At 30.0% G+C, this 24,789-nt stretch overlaps 1 protein-coding gene across 1 annotated transcript; it reads right to left on the bottom strand.

The window, feature by feature from the left end:
- Positions 1-207: 207 nt before the first annotated feature.
- Positions 208-19,656, bottom strand: LOC129958196 (amine oxidase [flavin-containing] B-like). Its single transcript, XM_056070467.1, has 14 exons — positions 19,492-19,656; positions 16,103-16,197; positions 15,091-15,228; positions 12,752-12,859; positions 11,416-11,507; positions 10,251-10,392; positions 9,017-9,077; positions 8,809-8,906; positions 8,379-8,538; positions 7,471-7,570; positions 5,207-5,318; positions 3,934-4,028; positions 1,452-1,626; positions 208-776 (listed from the first exon to the last, which is right to left on the bottom strand). The coding sequence occupies exons 1-14, from the start codon at positions 19,529-19,531 to the stop codon at positions 624-626; spliced, it is 1,569 nt and encodes a 522-aa protein (XP_055926442.1). The 5' UTR covers positions 19,532-19,656; the 3' UTR covers positions 208-623.
- Positions 19,657-24,789: the final 5,133 nt, after the last annotated feature.

Below are 24,789 nucleotides of genomic sequence, written 5' to 3'. Positions count from 1 at the left end.
GAAGAATAACGCTATGCTGAGTTAATGTGGCAAATACGAGAATTATGTGTATATATCTATTTTATTTCAGATTTGTGTACATCATTAAATCATGGAAAGGCTGATTTTCGGAAATTTTATTTAGAGCAATGTCATTTAATACAATGAGACAAATGTATTATGTAATGTATATATATATATATATATATATATATCGGTAATTTTAATATACATTAAAATTACCGAAAATTATTGAAAAAAGAAATTTATTGCGAATGAAAAATGAGACACAGATTTCTTGTCGAAAGTAAGAAGAAATAAAGATACAAAAATTAGTTAATGTTTTATCGTTCGATATTTATTTATACTGCTAAACATACCAAAGTGACATATATAAAATTACTAAAAAAATAATGCAAACACATTTTCAGTAAAATAACTCTTTTATCAATGCGACTCCTCTTCATTGAATTTTCATTTAAATTTTCCAATATTTGGAATACTCAAAGGTTGATAGTAAATATTGGAAAACTAGTGAAAATATTAAATTTTAATAATTAATTTCGAAATCTTATAATAAAGGAAAATACGTTTCACAAATTATATTTTCTGTCTGCTTTTCAATCAAATATAAACTTATTAAACTATTTCAATTTTGGAAAATATTTAGGACATTTCAGGAAAGCAAAGGTTGCTGCTCCTAAAATGGTTGTGATTGTTACAAATTTTAAGAAGCCTGGAACAGATGGCGTGTATTTCTCCCCAAAAGTATCCTCAAAAGGTAATGGAGGAACATCCTGAAAATACAAAGAAAATATATATTAAAGATTGGTCTTTTTATATTACAAAATGCAATTCATTTATATATTTTTTTCTAATACAAGCAACTTCTGAATACTCATGTAATCAAAAATTTTCGGAAATTTTGTCATAAATCTGAAGGTAACAATTCGGAACGCCAGTCGCATGAGCTAAAATGATTTCAGTGCCATTGCGAATGGAGAAAATGCATATGGATAATGAACATAGATTTCCTGTACGGAGTAACTAAAAAACGCCGAAACATAATTGTAGAAGAATTGTATGGCGTCTAAACATGATATTTTTAGGTTCTTTAACCAAGATTTAAATAAGTTTAAGATTACTCTTGCTGTTATGTTCACTTCCGAATTTGACGCTTGTGATTTATATCTTCTATAGAATTAGACCTCTACTAACTCTAAATTGCAGTACAGAGCGGGAAATTTGATCATTACAGTAAATAACAAACATGAGTCAATTCACGTCAATGGTAAACAATGTTTAAACAGAAGATTGTCGTATAAAACTTTTTTTTTTTTTTTTTTTTTTTTTTGCAAATTTTCAGCAAAACATGTCTTTGATTTGTTTTTTCTCCAGAAAAATTTATATTTAAGCAGTATTTAATAAAATAATATACACAAGTATGCATTTAAGAAATTAAATCTACAAACCTGAGATTCTGGTTCCTTTACCCAAATTTGGTCAGGAGTTATTTTCCCCATTCTACAAAGCACTTCCCGTGCGGCCCTTTCTCCTGCTTCTACGGCTCCACTCATAGAGCCCGACCATTTGATAGCTGTTTCAGTTCCAGCGAAGTACAATCTGTCTATAGGAGTTCTTAAAGCTCTGTAATTAATAATTAAAAAAAAGCCTTTTACTCTTTGAAACAAATTTATAACATAAACAATAGAAATTTGAAAAACTTAAACGTGAAATGTAAAAAAATTTGGTATTGAATGAAACAATAAACAATAGCCAAATTTTCATTTGGAGGGGGGGGGGTAGATAATATTTTCCTCGTATTTTAGTTGAGACCGAATTCAAAACAAATGGTGGCACGTTTCTTACTTATAATGTCTGTCTGTATGTCTATGAATTTCCTTTAACATTCAGTCTATATAAAATTAAAGAAATCATCCAAACCATAGTATATAATGGTAATTAATGAAAAAATCCCCATAGTTCTAATAGAATAAATTGAAAATTCTCTCATATTACTATAAATCTAGCAAAAGCACTGAATGGAACGAGAATGAATATGTCATTAAACGTCTAAATTCGCTTTGTAGCGCTTAAGCTTTGAAATTGATTTCTTTAAAGCTGTGCTATGTCTTTCAAAATTAAATAGACAAGATGCATTTGTTGCATTTTGTATGAGGTAGAATTTAATCGATGACGATATTTTTTAATATAATTACATTCAATGAGTAACGAGACAGAAATTATTTTGCAGTAATTGTTTAAACAAGTTCAAAAATATTGTTCCCTTTGTTGTGAGATTTATATGGATGTGACACTAGTTTCAGAAAGCCATGCTCCTAGAAATCACTTGACTCCCATTTGACACTCATTTACTTCATCCTCTGTTTGAAACCATTGCTTTTTAAAGCTCACCGCTGATACTGAAGTCATAAGTGCCGAAGATTAGGATTACAAGGGAAAAGGGAGTGTCTTCCCACATGAATTCCTACAGGCGCTCTTTCTTTGCTTTGACAGTCTGACGCTTTCAAGCAATAGAATGACACTAAAAAGAAGTTTATTGGATCTTTTTATTTTAATGTCTTTCTGAGCTTCGTTAACATCGAAAGAAATCATTTCGGCGATGAGCGTTACTCGATCTGAAGAATTCGGAGAAGAAATCTCTTGTTATCGAAGAAGAAAGAAAGATTTACTTTGTCGGTGGTAGTGTGGATGATTTCGAACATTTTTGTTGAAGGGTTGTCCGTATGCTACCACAAGACTTTTTCGTTTCGACCAGTACTCAAAATGTTGGAGCCAGTTTTTACCACGGTTTAATTTTAGTGTAGTTACATTGAAGTACCGTTTTAAAGTGACAGTAGGGTTATTAGGGAACGAACCTCGTAATTTTAAACCACGTGGTCAGATGACAAGGACGACACCTGAAGTGGTACCTCCTCTCCAAATTTCCTCTCCACATCAGCGGGTGGAAGTTTGTTTCCGATGGATTTAACGAGCACCAGATCCGCTTACAAGAAGGTTCTTAGGTAGCACCGGGTCTTGAAACTGAAACCCTCCGCTTCCGCAGCCGAGACGTTAGCACCAGCCCACCGCGGCAAGTTTTTATCACGAATAACAACTACTAATAAAATGTCGCTCCCAGAAATGTTGCAACAGTGCACTTTCTACGAATCATTATTCGTACCTAAGAGTTTCATCAGAAGGGAAGGGGGAATGTATAGCTTTCTTTTCAAATTCTATATTTAAATGAATGAGAGTCCACATATTAACGTTATTTCAACTCAGCACTTTTATTAATGCATAATTGATGATGAAATGTTTTTTAAATTATTTTTATTTTCTAAAGACAATGATTTTATAAAAAATTAAATAGTATAAACTAAAAGAGTATCCCAAACGCATGATTTTTTAATCATCCAAAAGAATAATCTGCTTACCATTTAACCTATTAAGATTATTTAGTTGGGTTTTTTTGTTCATCCTTCTTTAAGGTGATTCTTTCACTCCGTATAATATTTAGTTCGATATTATGCAAAACTAGTATACCGGGTTGTCAGAATAGCCTATTATAGCAAGTTATAACGAATTTTGTCCCAGATTATATCATATTGTAGGAAGGATTTTATGCTTTATAAGAATGCAATCGATAATACGTTATCATTAGAAGATTATTAAAGTAATTATCATTACCTCTATGAAAAATGAGTCTTAAAATTTGTAGATGAGCCGTTTTTTTTTTTTTTTTACATCGGAAATATATGCATGATTTATTTTATTCGAATGATCAGAAATGTTTTCATTCAGAAATAGGTACGGAAATAAAGAGTTAAGGCAGTATTTTTTATTCATCATATTATTATCATCATCATATCATATTATCATCATATTATGTGAAAAAGCATATGACTCCCAATAAAATAAAGCGAGATATAAAAATAAACGAGATAAATATACCTTCCGTATCTAGTGAGAAAACCAGGGGGGAGTGATGTACAGCATCCACCTACGTACTGTTCTTCCATCCAGTTCTTTTCTTCGTAATGGATTACCTTTTACATAAAAGAAAAAAATTCTTGTCCCAATATAAAATTTATTACAGCATGATGTTTTAACAATGTGCGATGAAAGTATCAGGATCCAATAAAATCTCTGAAATATAAGTTTATAAAAGGATTTATCTCCTTACTTTTTCATTTTAAAATCCTTTTCAATATATTTCAATGTTCAGAGACTCGTTTCCGAAATTCGAAATCATTCATTAGTTGCCCCGCTATTAGTGGTTGTTGCTGTCAATTAATTAATTATTTAATTCACGACAAGTGCAAGTTTCATCAGGAATTTATTTGTGTCGAGAGTACTACCAACTGCAAAGACATTCAATTAGTCGCGGAAACATACGAATGGGTATTGACACTTTTCTGCATCACAAGATTTCACCAACATAGACCGAATTCGAGAAAATTGCATTTGTCTTCGATTTCGTATTTGTTACATCAGATGAACAGGTGAAATAGTATATGAATCTTCCGAAGACTAGTTAGGGGAAATGGTATATGAATTTTTGTTACATTCATCAGAATAATGATATTTAAATGAAAAAAAAAGGAATTTTAAGTGAAAATGCACTCTTTTTTAACACTAATTATTTTGTCAAGAATTTTCAAAAGTATGAAGAATTTTTTTTAATTTATTCGTAATCACACCAATGGTTGCAACTTAAGTTCTGTACAATTTTTAATCTGGTACTTACATAATTTGCAAACCATAATTATCTGCTCTCTAAAAGTTTACAAAGTTCTAACTTGTAACTCACTTCACATTCCAGATTACAAAATGATTTTAATTTTCGCAACTAAGGTAAATAAATTAAACGATACTCTTAAGCTTGTTCAATAGAAAATGTCATAATTCCCCATTTGGAACTTTTAAACAGTTATGGACGTTTCTGAATGTGATAGTAAAAAATAGAAATTCTTTTCGAAAGAAAAAAAATATTCAATGAACTGTATTTTCTAGAATTTAAAAATAAACTAAAAAAATTCTGATATGTGGATGAACATTTGTTTAGTTTTGAAGAAAATGTATCAGTGAAAGCCCTTGTTTTTTATAAAATTCTAAATGTGTTTTTTGCTCAGATTTGGACGTTTTATAATATATGTAATATGTTTTCTTTTATAAAATATTTTATATTCATGATAAATACGCGTTGCTCTAAATTCATTAATACCTTTGCAGCTTCAGGGCAACCTGTTGCTTCTACTAAACTTCGTACAACTGCATTTTTGCGTTCTTCAGACGTCAAATTGCACATTTTTCGGCATTTATCTCCTGCAATGAATCTGAAAAAGCAAAATGGATGTTTTTTAATTGAATTTTAGATATAACTAATGTTAGATGCACAAATATTGTCCAGAGAAAATTTATCCCATTAAAATAATAGAAGTATAAAATATAAGCTACAGAGTATAATACAGAGCATCTACGAAAATAAAACTTGGCACTGAATGCACATACATGGTTATTCTTCCGTGAAGGACAAATATTTAACTCTTCTATTTTTTTTATAGAAATTAAAATTGGCAAGTGTGACTAAGATCAATATATAACCGGTTTCCTGGATTTTTTTTATGTTTAAAAATCTGGAAATTGATTTATGAAATGTAGACGCATGCGTTTCTAAAATTTCTTTTTAGAATTAATTATCACTTACAGACTATTTTCAGTCTTAATATTTTAGATTATAAAAAGTTCAAAAGAGACTAAAAGCTTTAGCCAATAAAAACAAATGGGAAATATGTGATTATAAAGTTCTCTCTTCAGAGGAATTACTAAATAGTTGAAGATTTTTAGATTCAGATGATAACTGCATAGATTACCAATTTTTTTATAAATATATTTAACAGATAAAATAATACGAATACCCATGTGATAAAATAATACGAATACCCATGAAATAAGACAAAATTTTTATTAATAGCGGGTTTAGATCACCCTTTGACTTAATCATTGATTATATGTGACGTATGGTGTATGCATAGAGGCTATGAACAGCATTTAATGGAATATGAACCATTCTTCCTGGGGAACAGTTTCTAATTCTGAAAATGTAAATGGGGGTGAAAAACCGAACACGGGGTTTTGATTTCCAATATTCTTACAAATATTTCATAATGCTGAAGTCAGGAGACTGAGGGGGACAAGCAAGATGTTATTTTCTCCTCATGCTCTTCAAACCATTTTTGGATCATTTTAGCCTGGTGGATAAGAGCGATGTCATATTGATAAAATGGGCATACTCCGGGAAATAGAGTATAGAGAAAAGGATGCACCTGATCCTTCAGAATATCACTATCACCATAATGAGCAGCTACAACCTTCCCATGCAGGATATCAATCGGCCCAAGACCACGCCAAGATAAAACACCCCATACCATAAGGGAACTGCCTCCATGGTTCACAGTCAGAAAGAGGCATTCAAGAATAAAAGGCTTCTGTAGCCGTTCTCCACACATAAACGCCCCCGGTTGTCCGAAATATGGTGAAGGTTGATTCATGAGACCAGATGTTGTTACTGTTGTGGAGCTCAGTTTCTGTGTGGTTTTACACCACTGGCGTCGCTAAAAATCATGACTTGATGTTGCCACTGGTTTACGAATTGCAACTCTTCCATAAGCATTTGAAGCCTCAAGTTCCCTTTGGACAGAGCTTTTGGTAAAATAGGGTTCCGGAGATGACTATCTATCTCAGACGTTACCTGGGATAAAGATTGATTGCCCCATCTGGCTGCTATACGAGTCAACACTCTTTTATCCATCTCAGTAAGCCTTTTTTCCAGCTACTGTTGTACTTCGCAGCTGCCACATTACCACATTTCATGCACGCTGTCATAACAGCTGATTCAGTAATCCTTACTTGTCCAAATAACTGACTGTTTCCGTCACCAACCAATCCCTGCATTCAAAAGATTATGCCTTTTTCGAACTCTTACAGGTTAGTCATTTTTAAGTTTTTCAGAGAATAAGACACATACAACACCTATCAGTGATGTTGAGTAACTGATACTTTACCTTCCACAACCACTAGGCGAAAGACTTGAGTGCATAGTGACATGCGCATTCTGTATCTTTCAAACGGACCATGCCTTTTCCATGGGTGTTCGTATTATTCTGTCACCCAATTGTACGTTTCGTTTTGATTTTGTAATCCGATTTGTGAGCTAGTTTCGAAGGGACATCATAAAGACAATGGGTTAGCGCAATTATTTTAGGTTTGAAAGTGTATGACGTTAAGAGTGTAAAATAAAGTTTTGTTTTCAGTCCTACTTAGTCTTACTATTCTACTGTTTTTATTTTTTAAAATTATGATGTTAAAAATAACATTGAGCTACGTCTGTTTTTTCTATGTATTCTTTCAGGACACGAAATTGGACACTCCTTTTTTTATATAAAATTAACTTAAATATTCTGTTATCCAGGAAGATAAATTACTAACCCTATAAGAGCAGGAAAGCTTCCGTCTGGTTTGGAATCATCCAGAGAATAAAACGCCGGATGCTCGTCCCCTCCTAAAATAAAATTAGTTCCACATAGTCCTAAAAATAAACAGAAAATTCTTTTATCAGAAATATGCACTTGATTTTTATGATAGAACTGATCTAGAACTGATATCAAGTCGCCGATTTATAAATTTAAATTCATGAAGGACTTCCTAATATATTTGGTTGGATAAATTTTATTGAATGATGCTTATTTATTGGTACTGAATTGATGGTGTTTCTAAAGATGTTTTTTTTGTCAGCACTTAATTATATCTACATATTTAATTATACATTTGCAGGATAACTATTGCATACTACAATCATAATATATTTTAGATAAAATTATTTATACACAAAATGAATTGAAAGTGAAAGTAGTTGATAATTTTAATTCCAGTCAAAGTTTCTAAAATTGATATGTAGATAAAGTTTATTTTAGATAGAAAAGAAAAACTATCTTCTCGGTTAATATGAATTAAAAATTTTTTACAGGATATATTTCTTATATTTAGAATCTCTTGATATTTTTATTTAAAAAATTTTTTCCCCTTAAATATATTGTGTTAAACTATGGCATTAACATAAAAAAGTATTTATATATATATATATATATATATATATATATATATATATATATATATATATATATATATATATATATATATATATATATATATATATATATATATATATATATATATATATATATATATATATTAACTGTGCTTCAAGTAAAAATCTATGTGTTGATGATTGTGTTTGATTTAAAATTATATGCAAATACTTTTATGTCAAATTCAGCAACCTTTTTCTTTCCAGAAAGAAAAACACACACATTTTAGATTTAAAAAAAGTAAGCAACCTTTTTCTTTCCAGAAAGGCGTTCTGTAGTATAAAATAAATTTAAGAACTGATCCCATTGGCATCCTTTGCATAAGTTGATTACGCATCGGAGGTAGTTGTGGGGTGAAGTGGATCTTCTGCTGTAGTCCTGGAGGACATGCTAGAATGATGTATTTAGTCTAGAAATGAAAAAAAAAAGTATAAATATGTGTCATTGCTTTCATCAAAAGTTATAAAATTCCGACTCTTTTTCAAATTAAAACATAAACTTGCTTGTTACACACACATATGGAACGATAATTCTTGAAATTTAGATTGTACATTATGTAATCTGAAGATATTGTCAAGAGGCGAAGAAACAGTAACAACGAATAATAATTCTGAATCTCCGAATTTTAGAAGAAGAAGAAGAAAAAAAAAAAAAAAAAAAAAAAAAGGCATTTATTTACCTTATACTCTTTTCCTGCTAATGTTTTCACTAAAACAAATTCCTTTGATTCTTGATTTATACCAACTACGGGACTATTCTTAAGGACGACGCCGCCATCTATAATAAAAATCAAATATTTAATAAGAAATACTTTTATATATTTTTTGTAGCAGGCTATGAATGTAAATACTGCAATAAAATATTCTTATAATTAAAAATATATGTACCTCCCAGTCTCTGAGCAATTTTTTCACTAATTTGTTGAGATCCACCAAGGAATTTTCTTTCCTAGAAAGAAATGCAAAACATTCATAAGATATTAAGGAAACAAAATATTTATTATATGTAAATGTAAATTATGAATAATTTATATTTGATGTTTAAACTATTGTATTGATTCTAAATTAATAACTGTTCCATATTATTTCATACGGATTAAACTGTTTAAAATGCTTTGAATTGTTTTATGCATATATCCTAAACTGAGAAAGTTTGTTCGTAAATAATATATTATGCTATCAGACATGGAAAATATTTTTACATATTTTAAGTTGAAAAATCATTAATTATTTAAAAGAGCAAGAACAATAATTTAATTTTGATGAAATGTCTTTAGCGCTGTAAAGTCAATAATTATTTTTTTCACATGTTCATTGCCACGGTTCAAGCCTGATATTTGGAGCACCTATCTAATTAGATGACTCTCCTATGCTGTTTTTTAATTACAGTAAAGAAAGGGCCATCAAATCACATAGATGGTTCGGTGAAATTAGAAAGTAGGCGTGACTCACGGATGATGATTTTGGCAGTGAATATGTTAATATACCAGAGTAAGTATGGAATAACGTTAGGCGAGAATAAAAAGAAGCAAGAAATTTTTTTTAAAAAACGTTATTCAAAGATATGATGACATTTTTGTTCTTAGGAGAAAATGAATTAAAGGAAGAACAAAAAGAAATAACATAGATTGGAGAATTTTTGATTTACTAACACTTTAGAAAGAATTTTGGGCATTTTAATAGCCGCAGTCTTTATTTATGAAATCATTTAGATTTGGGGGACAAATGGTTGAAAGAATGTTCCTATATTATTTATTATTAACATTTCTGAAATTTATGGTGCCTTTTTTCTTGGACAACATAGAAATCACATATCAATTATTCATACAATATGATTGACTATGCTTTTATAATATTGCATATGAATTGAATTTTTTTGGGTTGGGCACATTCACAATGAACTTATTAAAGTGTTTGGACTTATTCACAAACTTTGACTACAAACACTAACAAAAATAGCAGACGACTTTTAGCATAAAAAGGAAAAGGTTTTACATGGCTGGTGTATTCAGTATAGTAACAAATGTATTTATTGTATAACTTTCTTCAGGAAAACATACTTTCATATTTATTACACTTTCTAAAATATTTAAATAGTTATAGTTATTTTTATTCTATTTACCTGACTACCATTTACGGCGCTAACCATCCTTTTCATTCCTCCACACTGTTTCACAAACCACAAAAACATCAGTAGTGATACTTCGTATTTTTCTGATGTGATGAAAATACTACAGAGCTCGCTATAAAATTGACGCGCTGGTCTAGAAAAACAAAAGATAGTGAAATGCTAAAAGAAAGTTATGATAATTTGCTTTATTGTCAAAAATGTTCAAGGTAGTAAGCAGGTAAAATATGTTGATTCTATAGTTGATAGATAAACGTTTTCAAATGTTTTCATTTGATTGCAATGGTTTTCAGATTGATGGATCAAAGATTTCAGACTTTATTACGATCACTTTTAGTTATATATGTTTGCTGTTTCCCAATCAAATGTGTCTTATTGCATCAAGTGACCTTATGTTAAAGTGACAAGAAATTCGAATAGTGGTTTGACGGTTTGTACTTTGTTTTCTTCAATAATTTACGATTAAAAATACTAGGACTATTGCTAATAAGCACTATATATAGATATGGACGCTAATTTAATAAACAATCTAGCATCAATAAATCCTAATATCAACAGTTTCTTGTCTCAAAAATTGAAGATTCCCTGCTTTCAGTACTTTTTTCCCTTTATTTTGTTTAAATCTTTATCTTTCACATTTATCTTGTTGTCTTAAGTAGAATTAGTTAGATAACATTATGTTAATGTGATGTAGAACCTTTCAGAGAAGGTATGATTTCAGATGAGATGCTTGTAACTAGAGTGGAAAAATATAAAGAGGTTTGGTAACAATAACGTTTCTCATTTTTAAAATAATCATGAATTGAACCTTGTGTCACGAAATGATTATTAACTCTATTTAACGGTTAATTATTTAATTATTATAATCGTTTAGGGATAGCTTCATGTTAACTTTATGAGAAACACTGCATTTTAAAATAAGTGTTAAATTTATTATTATTTTTTTTGGTTTCTTGATTCTTTATAATTATGACTATGTAATGTATTGAGTTAAAATATTTCCAGCGCTTAATTTGATTATCCGTGGGCATATTGGAAATTAAGTTTCATGAATTAAAAATTCTTTCAGTATTAAATGCGCATGCAAGACCCTTAAAAAAGGTCAAATACATAGGTGTTTGATTCAAACAATTATAATTAAAAGGAAATATTTTATTACTTTGTCCAACAATGTTCCTTTAAAAAATCTTTAACTGTCATCAAATCCCATTCTTCTGCATGAGGGGCATCCCAGGGAGCATTTGCAGGTATCTAAAAAGAAAAATAATCTTTTTATTAATGCCAATATTCTAACCATACTTTCATATTTATGCTATATTGTTGATTTTTTAATTTTTACTAATTATGTTTAGTTTTTACTAAGTACAATACTGAATTTCTTATATGCTTAGCAAAATCCAAAAATGTATAAAAAAGTAATTTTTTTTTAAAAAAATAATGAATGCAATCGGAATTAAACAGAAATATTTGAGCAGAAATAAAATAATTTCTTAAATAAAGCTGGCATATTCAGAGAAGTTTGTAAGTCAAATATGGTTGCAATACGCTAGGCACAGAAACTCTAAACTTGCTATTTAATTTTTATCATTTTGCATATAATACTCTCAGTCAATCAATAAATAAAAAAAAAATTTCACCTTATAACACTGTATTTTTGTCAATGTCATTATTTTAATATAATTTGAAAATTGAAATAAACGAAAAGTGTGATATAGCCAAATATGGATGAGCGCCGTTTCCGGTACTGCATTTCCATTTTAAAGGTAAATTATATATATATATATATATATATATATATATATATATATATATATATATATATATATATATATATATATATATATATATATATATATATATATATCCTTAAAACATCTTCGTTTTATCATTTCTCTAGAAAATAAGATTGGTACGTCAAATTAATAAGTAATTAATAAGTAAAATAATAAGTAACTGTTAAACGAAAGCAGAAATAGATTAAAATCATTATAGTTCTGACATTTCAATACATTTTAAGTTTTCATTCTGCAAGTGGAAGATATGTGGCGTAGCCAGTTATGTTTTTAAAATTGAAATTAATTTTGAAATAACTTAAAATTAAGATAAATTGAAGAATATTCTTTAATATTTCCCTCATTTTCTTATTTTGAACTGCAATAAACATTATGTTAATGGCTGGCCAAAAATAAAATATAACATAATAATTGTAAATTATTAGTGACCCTTTTATTGACCTTTTATTATTTCAGGATGTCAATATATAAAATAAATATATACTTTAAATATAAAAAAATTATCAACGGTGAAGTGGTCCCTTGCTTATGCTAGCATTTTATATTTCAAATACGCCCCTTCCAGCATTACCAGAAAGGTCAGAGCAGCCAAACAATGCTTAATGCCACACCACAGGATAATTTGTCATATAATACAGCATATGCGGATACTGTATTATTGCAGTATACATCGTTCGAAAGATATTTCATGATAAACTTTACCTCTTGACCCATTTTATCAATAAGTCTAAACATGTTATTGAGATCCATGTTAACAAAAGGATTTCTCTCGTAAGGTGACACTGTCGCATCGTGGAGTAGTCTACGTCCCTAAGGAAAGGAAATAAGAAATTAAGAAACATGTATAAAATAATGCACAAAGAGTTTTAAATATATCTTCTTTTCATCAACTACATTCTTTGGCAAAACCAAAGAAATGTAGGCATATGTATTGAAATTTAAATTTACGGGATAAAATTTACGATATGCATTAAAAAAGATTTCTCATGTTGGTGATAAGGTATTGATGGATACAGATTTCTTACCAGAAAAACTAGAAAGTTAATGAAGCAAGTAGATATAGGGGAAAACAAAGCAAGTGTTTCGTATTAGCTTTTCAGTACACTAGAAAGCCTTATGCTCTTTCAAGGATATCTCGTTACTTTTCTTTGAAAACAGCTTTCATGACTTGGAAAATTTTAGGAAACGCGATTACTTCGATAAGATGTATACTAAAGACATAGAATTTATTATTCATGCATTTCAGACTTGAAGCTTACGAAAATTATTTCATGATCAAATTATTTTCACATTTTAATATAAAAATTAATCAGCTTTTTTATGTAAATAAGTATTTTTATATTAAGTATCTATAAATATTTTAATAAGTATATTTAATTAGTATAAGTATTTTTTATTTAATGTTTTTTAGAGGATTTTTCATTAAAAGGAATAATTTCTCCAAAATATCTGCGCGTAATAATCATTCTATTAAGAGTGATTCTGTAGCAAAAGCTGTTAACTTCTTTACAACACATGATATTAATAAAACTGAAATATTTACATTCTTTTACTTATTATTAACGACCAAAACTGCCTTATCATAGAATCACTAAATAATGCCATTAATTCGGGAGACATATAAACGAATACGCGTAATAAACATAATGAAATTAATTTTAGCTGATACAATTAAAATACGAGGAATTCCCGATTAAAAATATGGTAAAAGAAAAAAAAAGGGGGAAAAAAGATATTTGGATTTTATAATACTGGATTCGCCTAACAAACCTTACTTTGCATAAAAACTTCTGAAAATTCTAGATAAAATTGATTATTGTACGGGAAAACACTTTATATTTGAAATTTAAACCATCTAAAAGAATAGGGACCTCTTTATTTTTAAGACATGCAATAAAAAAAGAATCTTTAGGCTTTAACAAAATAGGAAATATAATCTATCTTGGGGGAAAATATTCGATCATCTACATTCAGAAGTTCTTTATATTTTATGTCAAAGTTTGACTTGACATATGTGGATGAAATTGGAGAAGTCTTTGAGCTCTCAGTTGTCTGAAAACATGATATCATCAATAATACTAGAAACATACTTCGTTGATAACCTTCATGATGTAATTACCCTTTTTTCTTTCATGTATTTGCCCCCACAAAAACTTTTGCATTATAGGATATGTTTATCTTGTATGAACCACTTTTGTAGAGCATCTAGTTCCTCAAAATTTTGGTTTTGATTAAATTCAATCAAATATCTTATACAAATTTTGATGTTTATGATTACGAAAGCAGAGTATTTTTTAAGTATCAAATGGCTTTATATATTAAAATTTTGCCATTTGAATGGATACGCACATGTTCTGTTTATTGCGTAAATGAACCTTCCCAGTAAAGTAAAGTTCTTTAACAACGTAGTTTCATTAAAACTGCAACTTTCCAGATAATCCAGCTTTAAATTACCCGTTGTCTTTCGAAGTGCGGCAACTTCACTTTCTATTTCTAACTGCACAGATAATAAGCAGAATCTTTATTCTATAGCTTTCAATAATGCAAGAAAATCACGTGAGTAAAAAAAAGAATAAAACAGTTTGAATCTCATTACCACAATGAAACATAATTTTGAATATAGTGCAAAAATCTTTTAAAAATAGACACAATTCAGGAAAACCCTGCGCATTTAAATTAATATTATTAAAAAGAGAAGTATATAAAATTTAACATGGTAAAAAAATTATTTTTAGCAATCACTTTTTTGGAAGTTATTGTGGATAAATAAAAGTACCTTTTTTAATTTAGTATAATTTTATTTAAATTTTAGAAAATATAATTCCGAGGCACAAGTTTCCAACTTCCAATATATGTGACTCTAACTCTAGTCTGTAGAGCGAACTCTCCTTTATTGTTAGTAGAGATAAATATTGCAAGAAAATAAACAAGCTTGGAAAACTACAAAAAAAGAAATAAAATAACTCTTCCAAACATGCAAAATGCGAGCAAATGTAAATTGATATCGTATAGAATAAACAAAAATAGAAAGTTTCACTTACATTTCTATAATAGATGCATTTTTGGTCTTGATTTCTCTTATAATTTCCCACACCAAGTTCTTTTGATAAACGAAGCAAATGATCTTGAGTTGGTCCAACGTATGATCCTCCTAAGTCAACGTAATTTACTTTGGGATCCTGTAATATAACAATCCTAATATGAAACCACTTCCGTCTGCTGTAGGAACTTCGTAAACATTTAAAAATCGAAAAGAAACAATGATCGTCAACCTTCTATTAATTATAATATTTCACTTATTCAATAATGGAAATATATAATTATTTTAGATATGGGGTGTACGTATTATTACACTACGCGCGACAATGCCATGCCAGTTTAAATGAATCAGCCGATGAGGTATCTGAGCTATTTACTACCCTATGCTTAATAAGGTTAGCGACATGTAAAAATGTGATGTGTGATTTCTTGTTAATTTACAGAATTCTTGAGGAAGTCAAATAATAATATAATAACTTAGAAATATTATTTTTTGCTAAATGTCCAAAATTATGGGACAATGAGGAGCTATGAATGTATGAAAACAAAAAAGTTAAGTAGGACTTATACAGGGTATCCAGAAACTATTCTCATCGGTTTTAATCCCCCCCCATTTATCCCCCCCACACATTCAGGTTAATAATTTTCTAAGAAAATAAAACTATTGATTGAACTACTTAAATTGAAAATTACAGACACTGACAGTTAATAGGCTCTCGTTTTTGTTTGTAATTATTGCCTATTGTTCTCTGGCATTAAAAGTCCCTGCGAGCCGCTTACCATCTTCTCTAAAGCTCGTAATTTTCGTTAGTGCTGATGAATTTTAAACTTTATATAACTATTTTATCACCGTTTTTAAAGATTAATTTTGGTCATTCTTCAAAATATAAAGTTTTATTCTTACTCAAAATTATTACCTCTTTAAAATGCAAAGTGTTTTGGGATGAAAAAGAATCTGCTTAAATAAGAATATTTAAAACATTTTGGCATTTAAAATATGATAGAGATCTATACCCGTTTTGTGAAGGTTCGTCCACCAACACGGTCCATTGCTTCTAGCACAAGAACACTCACTCCTGCATCCTTCAGCCATTTTGCAGCAGAAAGACCTAAAATAATAATAATAATCTGTTATAAAGTTGGATATAGTATGTTTTAGAAAAGAATTTTCTACTCCATTTAAAGATTAAACAAAGTGTTTTTTTTACCCTTATAAAATGTATTATAGGATAAACAAGAAGAATTATACAATTCAGTTCACCTCAATTTATGATGCAAGCTACCAAGCGGCGATGACTTTTTGAAGTCTCGGCTTTGAGACAAGAGAATTTCAGGTGCAAAACTAGATTCAGCAGAAAACACGCCGAGTTAGATGGTCTGGTGCACGTTAAGTCCATCAAGGCGAAACGTCCAGACGTTGAAGAAGGTTTTCTAACTCAGGTGTCATGGTCGCCATATGACTACTTTTTAAAGTTACGAAATCCGTCCCAAAATGAAACGGGACATTCATTTAGCCAAATTGCTAAAAGTTTTCGCTTTAAAAATCATATAAATTTAATATATTCATAAACTGAAGCAGCATACTTGTAAAAGATAAACATTTAGTTTAAGTTTTAACAATTAAAGCGAGATTTTTTGTTTGAAGGTAAGGAGGCATGGTAACAGTCCTCGGTTATAATTCTGACTAATTTTATATAATTTGTGCCTTTCCACCGCAGATGATGCTATTCTTAGCATTTACACGCATTTGGCATAAGTTACATCGTCCGTCATTTATGCAGTACATGTTAAATCATTTTGATTTAAATGCAAAATATTTTTGTTTGTCTGCCAGAAATCTTCTGCCCCAAGCATTTTGGTGTACATGAATTATAGAAAAAAAGGCTGTAGGTTCTCCTCTCTCACTGGTATTCCTCGCCTTCCCCGCAGGTATTCAAAAACTTGTAGACGGATGTGCATTTTAGCAGAATATTGTCACATGTTATTGTAGTTGGTGCTGGTGTCTTTCCTGACTAATGTGAAACAAATGTGGGTCAATTTCCCTGAGAAACTGCCAAGAAGGCGACTACCTCCATCCATTAAATTTAGGGCGGATTTCTACTTCAGGAGAGATTTTGCAGTTTCAAGTTTGCTTTCAAGTTCCCAGTACCATGAGTATTTGTATCATGTATGTAAAGAAGCATACTAGAGCAAATGAAGTTGAAAGCATTATTTCATCTTTATTCTATGTTTTATTAATACACGCAGCACTGAAGAAAAAAAAATATGTAAAACAAAAAATAGGAGGTCAGGAAACAGTCAGCCAAGTTTAATCGTGTTTATTTAACATCTGTTAATACATATTTTATCGGCCGGATACTTTTATTTAAAAATTTGTGACTATCTGCTTTAGGACAGGAATTCGGAATAGAATAATCCTTTTTTTTAATTTGCATTCTTTGAAAAGCAATCTTTATCTTTACGTGATAAAAATATGTGTCAAGTTTGATTGTTGAGTATAATAGGAATTCTAGAATCAATTACCTCATGGTTCTACGTCATTATTCGGATATATTTAATCTTGAATGAGTTATCCTTTAGTACGATCCTATACGATACGATAAGTTTTTTTTATATTTGGTAAAGTTCATTTCATTTCAGATACTCTACAAAATTTACAAATTATTTAACAGTTTCTGTAAACACAATGTCAATTACTTTCTTTTTAATTTGTTGTGAAGAAATATATTAACTTTCATATCTGTCAAAGTAAATGCCTGGGATATAGATCTGTTTCAAATATGACCGTTGGTTAATATCTTTCGAAACAATCAACATGAAATTAAATTAGAATTATATCTTTTAAAAGATATATATATATATATATATATATATATATATATATATATATATATATATATATATATATATATATATATATATATATATATATATATATATATATATATATATATATATATATATATATATATATATTGGGATCTTTTTAATAATTTTTTTTCAAAATGGCTAACAGATGCCGCCACTAATTCAGAATGACAATTCACGGAATGATGGTTAAGTTTAAATAACATTAAAAACTGTCGTGTAAATTTCAAAAATGACAGAATTTTCTTATGGTATATCAGAAAGTAAATACAAATATATTGTTAAAATCCATATTTACATGCTTATAAATTTAAAAAAATTCTTTTTATTACGATGATAGAAATGTTTTTGACAAATTTTTTTTTCATAATTTATATTTTTATAGTTTGTAATCCTTACTGTTTTAAGACATTATTCTTGGCCTAAAAATGACATATCAAAAACATTTCTTTATTGGATAAATGAGTGTAGCATATGAGTGAACAACATATGCAAACCATTTTAACATAGCTGACTGCTTTTTCCACCTTTGCATTCATAAACAAAATATCATCGTAAGAAAATATTACATTACAAAATATCATCGTAAAGAAATAATCTTCTATCGATATTTTAGATTTCTAAGAATAAGAGCTCTGATTTTATATAAGATGTATAATTTATATTATACTGTTAAAAATATGTTATTACTGTTATATAAAATAATTAGTAATTCGCATTATTAAAATTCCTAATCTAAAAATAAATTATTTTATTCTTATTTTTATAATATTCTTAATTACTTACTTTAACTAATTTTTTAAAAAGATGCATGCAAACAAAACAGTACATTCGCGAGATTCTGAAAAATTCCAAATAAATCGTTTTAAACACATTTATAATACTTTTTAACTTTCAATGAATATTCAGTTATTTCTATACGAATATATTGAATCTTAAATTCTTTATACTATTCTCTTATTTCAGATTAAAAAATATTATTTTCCAATTTACTCAACACTAATAAAATGATGCTTATAAACCTCTATATTTTCTTATTTTCTTTTTTTTTGTTTTGAATATATTTCTTAATTTATGGTTACAAATATTATGAAATCTAAGTATTAATATTCCTCTATTTGGATTTCAGGTTGCATCATTTCTAAATAATTTATTATTAGCTACGTTATTATATTAATTGATAATTTAGAATTCTAAAATTAATAAAATTTTCCATTAACATTAAAAATTCATAAATGTACGAACTTTAAAATAAATTCCAAAACTCGAGAAGATAAGAAGTGAGTAAAAAAATCAATTTCCAAATTCCATCTTTGCAAACATGAAACTTAAGAAGTTAAGCAAAAAGTTAAAATATATAAATTTTTGCAAACATTAAACATATAATAAATATAAAATAAAAGTGCATGGAAGTTAACACAGAAGAAAATCCTCAAAAATTTGGCATACATTTTTAAGAGGATATCAAAGAGAAAAGAATTAATAAAAAAAATAATTTTTAAGTTTTAAAATGTGTATTTAAATAAAACACTTACCACTTATTCCGGCTCCTACAATGATCACTTCGGCATCCATATCGAAAATCGGAAATTTTCTAAAAAGGAACAGTTCTATATTAATTTGGGAAGTCTTTTACGGTTTTAATCTGGGAAGCAGTTTTATCTTGCCCCACCGATATAATCCTAAAGCCGATATGTAATCAACGAACTAGTCCAGAAAAATGTAAAATATATTTACTTTTTAAAGATAAGGAGAGAAGAAAACACTACATATTCGAATGAGAAGGTCAAATGATAACTCACATTTGATGATGTGATGATACTTAATATTTTCATAAACAAACTTTGTCTTCTTTTCTACTTTCCTTATTTAGACCAAGGTTTTTATATTGTGAGGTAAGTATTAGTGTTATTTGACCAGTAATTTTAATTCATATGTCAGTCTTGTAGATTAAATATAAAAAAGAGCGTTTCTCCGGAATGATTTTAAGTTGGGATTAAGCCTTCGGAGCAATTTTTTACTGAGATCTTATTTGTCATTATAAAGGATATCTCAAAAGTGTACGACTGTTCGCTGAAAGTTTGCTATACTTTGGGTGGGGTAGGAAACTGCGTCTTAGCAATCCTTGCACAGGTGAGTCATCGAGGAACCCTAGAACACAAAAAATTGTGACTGTGATTTTAAATCTTTAGTCACTTCAATTAGGTTGTAATTTGATTGCTCTAGTTTTTTCTACATCATTGAGGCGAATTTTGGTTACGAGATTGAAGAAATCAAGGGGAAAAAAAACGTGTGATATGTTTTCAATTTTTTCTAGATTGCACTCAAAAGCGACATATTCATTAACAAAATATTTTGCATAGAATTTGTATGCTTAGAGAATAAAATTTTGTTTAAAAAAATAGCAAGATTTTATATTTTTATGCACGTTAATTAGGATGACATCTTATTAAAATTCTGACATTCTGATTTCTAAAAAAAATAATAATAAAAAAAGAATCATCTTCCTTCCGAAAGAAAACTGATAAGGTTAAAAAAAAAAAAGATTACACTTGCTTAAAGTATACATAAAATGTAAAGTATGCATAAATGTAAAGTATAAAATGTAAAGTATACATAATATTGAAAATGCTGATAGGGAGATTGGATGAATTTCCTTTTTCAAATTAAAAAAAGTAACTGGGGGAGCTGATGCTGCGAATATGATGAGGAGATTTATCCCTTCTCTTTTATATGCAGCTCATTATTGTTCTTCAGTAGCAGCAGTTCCGTTCGTGACAATCATATAGTCTGCGCCCTACTCAAATTGACAAATTGCTTCGTTGAAAAGCCTTCTCTTTCATAATTAACATTCAATATAGCTATAAACCAAAAATCTTTGTTTGTTACAATCATTCAAGAGGAATTGCTCTTGAATAATAGCCATTGTCTTCAACTCAGTGAATTGTGCCTCCGCAGCAGAATGTGTACGGCTGAGCGTCTTGAACGATGTTGTTACATCGTTCGAGACGTTCAGCCGTACTGATTCTTTCCGCAGATATCTGAATATCCATTTAAAACGAATATAGTATAGTGTAAAATATTCTTAATTTTAATCCCTGTGTTTAATATTGCCGGCTAGAAAAAAAAGTGAAATAACAACATGCACGAGTTAGAAAAAGTCTTTTATGAGCAGCATTTTAGTCCCAAATCGGAAAGATAAATTAGGGTTGCATCTAGGCCCTCTAAGGAAAGTTAGTCAACCTTGGCAATGGAATGGTACGTAAGTCAACCATTCAGACAGAGTAAAGCTTGAGCAATTGGAAGAGGATTTTTCAAGGGACTGTGTGAAGAAAAACTAAGGGAACATCCATTCAGTAGCTGGAGAGCAGATCAAGTGAGATGGCTGGAAAACAGCTCTCTCCTGAAAGAAAAAAATCCCTTTATACCCGGAAGAAATATCATGTCACTGCCCCGCGCAGCTCCCTTTGGTATAGCTGTAAATCCAGATAAGTTTCTTCTTTTATTTTATAAAGTAGTATTCAATTCTAAAATTAGAGGCATAACCATACTCGAGATAATAAAATTCTGAAATATTGGGTTCGTATTTTCAGCAACCTGATTACTGCTCGATTTTTAGTAATTGTACAATTGTTAAATATTTATTTTGAATATAAATATATTGCTTCAGTACGCTCAGTAAGGAGTCGTTGCTTATACAATCTTTATCTAATAATAGAGAAGGTCTGGTTAGTGTGATTAGGTGATTACAGTACGGATTTTATATAAACATTCGTTTAATAGGATAATCATTGCATAACTATATGTTTATAGAATGAAAGTGAGAGAAGAAAACTATCTTCTACTTAAAAATATATAGGCAGTATCAAATAAAGTTGAATGTTTATCAAACAGCTTAGACCATAGATAAATGAAAGATCGGTTCAACAATTTTATACAAATTTACGATTTATTTTCACGATGACGCAGTAATTTTAATTTCCGCTGCTTGTTGTATTTTTCAGTTTTTTTGTTTACACAGACACGGCTAGGTAAAGAAAAAAATAAGTCTGCCAAATTTGAACAAAATTTACTATATGTTCTAATTCCAAAACCTGAGCTTGGACACATGCTTCTGCACTACGCAAGCTGGAGAACAATGCCCCCGGCAGATTTAACCTGTACCAGACTCTTTTAAGCTGTGTTTTTGCAGTGGAATCGGAGTTCTGAATGCTTGAGGGAGCTCTCCTTCCCCACAACTGTAGTTTTATCCACAAGTCACAGAGATCTTAAATTTAAAAAAATGTAATCGTGTTTTAAGAGTAAGATATAAAAGTTTACGTAAGAAATGAGCTCAAAATGACGCAGAAGTTGATACGATTCTCCCTTAAAGAAAAGGTAAAAGGAAAAAAAAAAAAAAAAAACTATGATTACAGCCGAAAATACATAAAAAAATAACTATCCGAATATACACTGAAGTGACAAAAGTCATGGGATACTTCCTAATAACATGTTGCACCTCCATTTGCCAGGCGAAATGCAACAACTTGACGTTTCATGGATTCGAGAAGCCGTTGGAAATCCCCTGTAGAAATATGACCCATAGGAATCCCTTGCAGAGGCACTGCAGGCGATGTCGTGTTGTTAGTAAAGGCATTCTAGTCGGTCTTCAGCTCTCGTGGACCATTAAAGACAAATTTCACCTCACTGTTCTAACGGATGCGTCCGTCGTACGTACGACTTTGAATCCCCTCGGTTATTTCACACAGTGTTGCTTATCTATTAACACTGACAATTTCGCGCACACAACACTAGTCTCTGTGTTTAAGTGCAGGCAGTTAGAGGTCCGCCTTGACCATAGCAAGAACTATGACTGGAATTAGGTATTTTTTGTGCATTTTTTGACACTGTGAATCTTGGAATGTTGAATTCCCAGACTATTTCAGCAATGAAATATCCCATGCCTCAAACTCCGTAACTATCATTCCATGATAAAAGTCTGTTAATTCCCATCATGCGGTCATAATCACGTCATCACACGTCAGAAACTATTTCACATGATACACTTGAATGCAAATGAAAGCCCTGCCCATGTTAAGCATTTTTTACACGATATTGCTGATTCTGCATATTTGCATATTGCTATCCTTTGTGTATTCTGAACTGAAAGAGTCCAAATAATTCATCCTTGAAGAGTTGCATTTTATGATCTAACTCTATAGTAATTACCCTCTAAACAAAACGACCCACAAGTAACTCTCTTTCAGAGAAAGAAAAAATAACCGTATTTCTACAGCACTTATATTTTGAGGAAATTGGCTTCTCATTCAGTCACAATTAAAAGCGCATAAAAAAAAGCAACGTTCCCCGATTTCACTTCGTTGCTGGTTAAATATCTTGCTCAAATTATTGTAGTTGTTGAAAGGGGTGTTGGCGCATGCGCTCTCCCAACCGGTCATGTGATCACGAATGTAAACAGATACCTCGGCAGACGCCTTACCGATTTCGGCAACAACAGACGTGGGTAATCACAGTGCAAATGAAAAATTCTTTTCATTAAAAAAATTAAATTCTTTTCATCTATTTTAATGTTTTATGTTGTCTTTGTGGTGTTAATAAAAAATTTAGAAAAAGAAAACACTGGTCCATCAATAATTTATCAAATGGACCCTGGATTTTAAGCCAGGCAAGTGGTAAATCATAAAACAGACAGCAAATCGTAGAGAAATGGTAGGCTTGTAAGAGACAATGTTGTGTTAACATATCCTATTAAAATAAACTCTAACTTCTGAATGTCGACTCGACTGACAGCCAATAACGATAAACTTCTTAGTTACCTTCTCCACAGAGCCAGGGATGGCATAACTGATTGATTTTGCCTCTACAAAATTTTAGAACTTTCACCTAGTCTATCAAGGCGTGGTAGTGGGATCCTTCGAATGGCGGACTAAAGCCGGTCTAGTATAGCGACTTTAACAAATGTGCTAGCAAAATAAACAAGAATTAACTCTGTTTCTGTTGTATTGATTCTTTACAATGGCCTCACTAAATATTACTAATGTATTATGAAGATTTTAGTTATGACAATATGAATTGCGATTCTCATGTTTGCGGCACTTTTAAATGCACTAGACTTGACATTAACATTTTTACTTTCTCGTATAAAAAGTAAATAAAGTGGAAATACTGTAATCTTCAAAAAATATAAACTCAAGATTTTGATGAATCTCCATCTTTCAGATCTCTCTGATTCCGAAAAACATATTTTTGGAATTATGCCTCTCTATTTGTCGATGTGCACGACAACTCAATCGAAATAGCTAGATGAATGAAATTTGGTATACGGTGCCTATTGGAAAAAAGTAGATTTCTATCAAATTTTAAACGAAATACATTCAGACGAAGTTTAACCATTTTTCTGTCATAATATAAATTAACACGGTAACTATAAAACGAAGTGAGCAAGATGGATAAAATTTAATACAAAAATTTTTAATACTAAAAGGCAGACAGATGCGACAAATTTGAAAATAAATTCATCCCGTCTGTAGGGCTGTACTTTCACAAGCATGCAAACGCGATAGCTAAAAAATGCAATGATATATAGCGTAGAATTTGGTATGTAATGCTGTGTCAACAATTTTAGTTCTGCGTTAAACTTTACTTTCGATAGGTAAAAAATTGCCTTCAAAATACATATTCGATTTTGATGCTTTTGTGTTAACCGCATCCCAGAGATTTATTGCCAAAAATCGCCTCTCTAATATGTTATTTCTTAACTATTGTTCACCAATGGCATGCAGCCATTTATTAGAGAATATGCGAGAAAGTTATGGGAAGACAACTATCGCTGA

Source organism: Argiope bruennichi, chromosome X1 (assembly GCF_947563725.1).
Source record: "Argiope bruennichi chromosome X1, qqArgBrue1.1, whole genome shotgun sequence".
NCBI lineage: Eukaryota > Metazoa > Arthropoda > Arachnida > Araneae > Araneidae > Argiope > Argiope bruennichi.
Note: the sequence above shows the minus strand (reverse complement) of the source record. Positions and strands in the feature narration are given on the sequence as shown.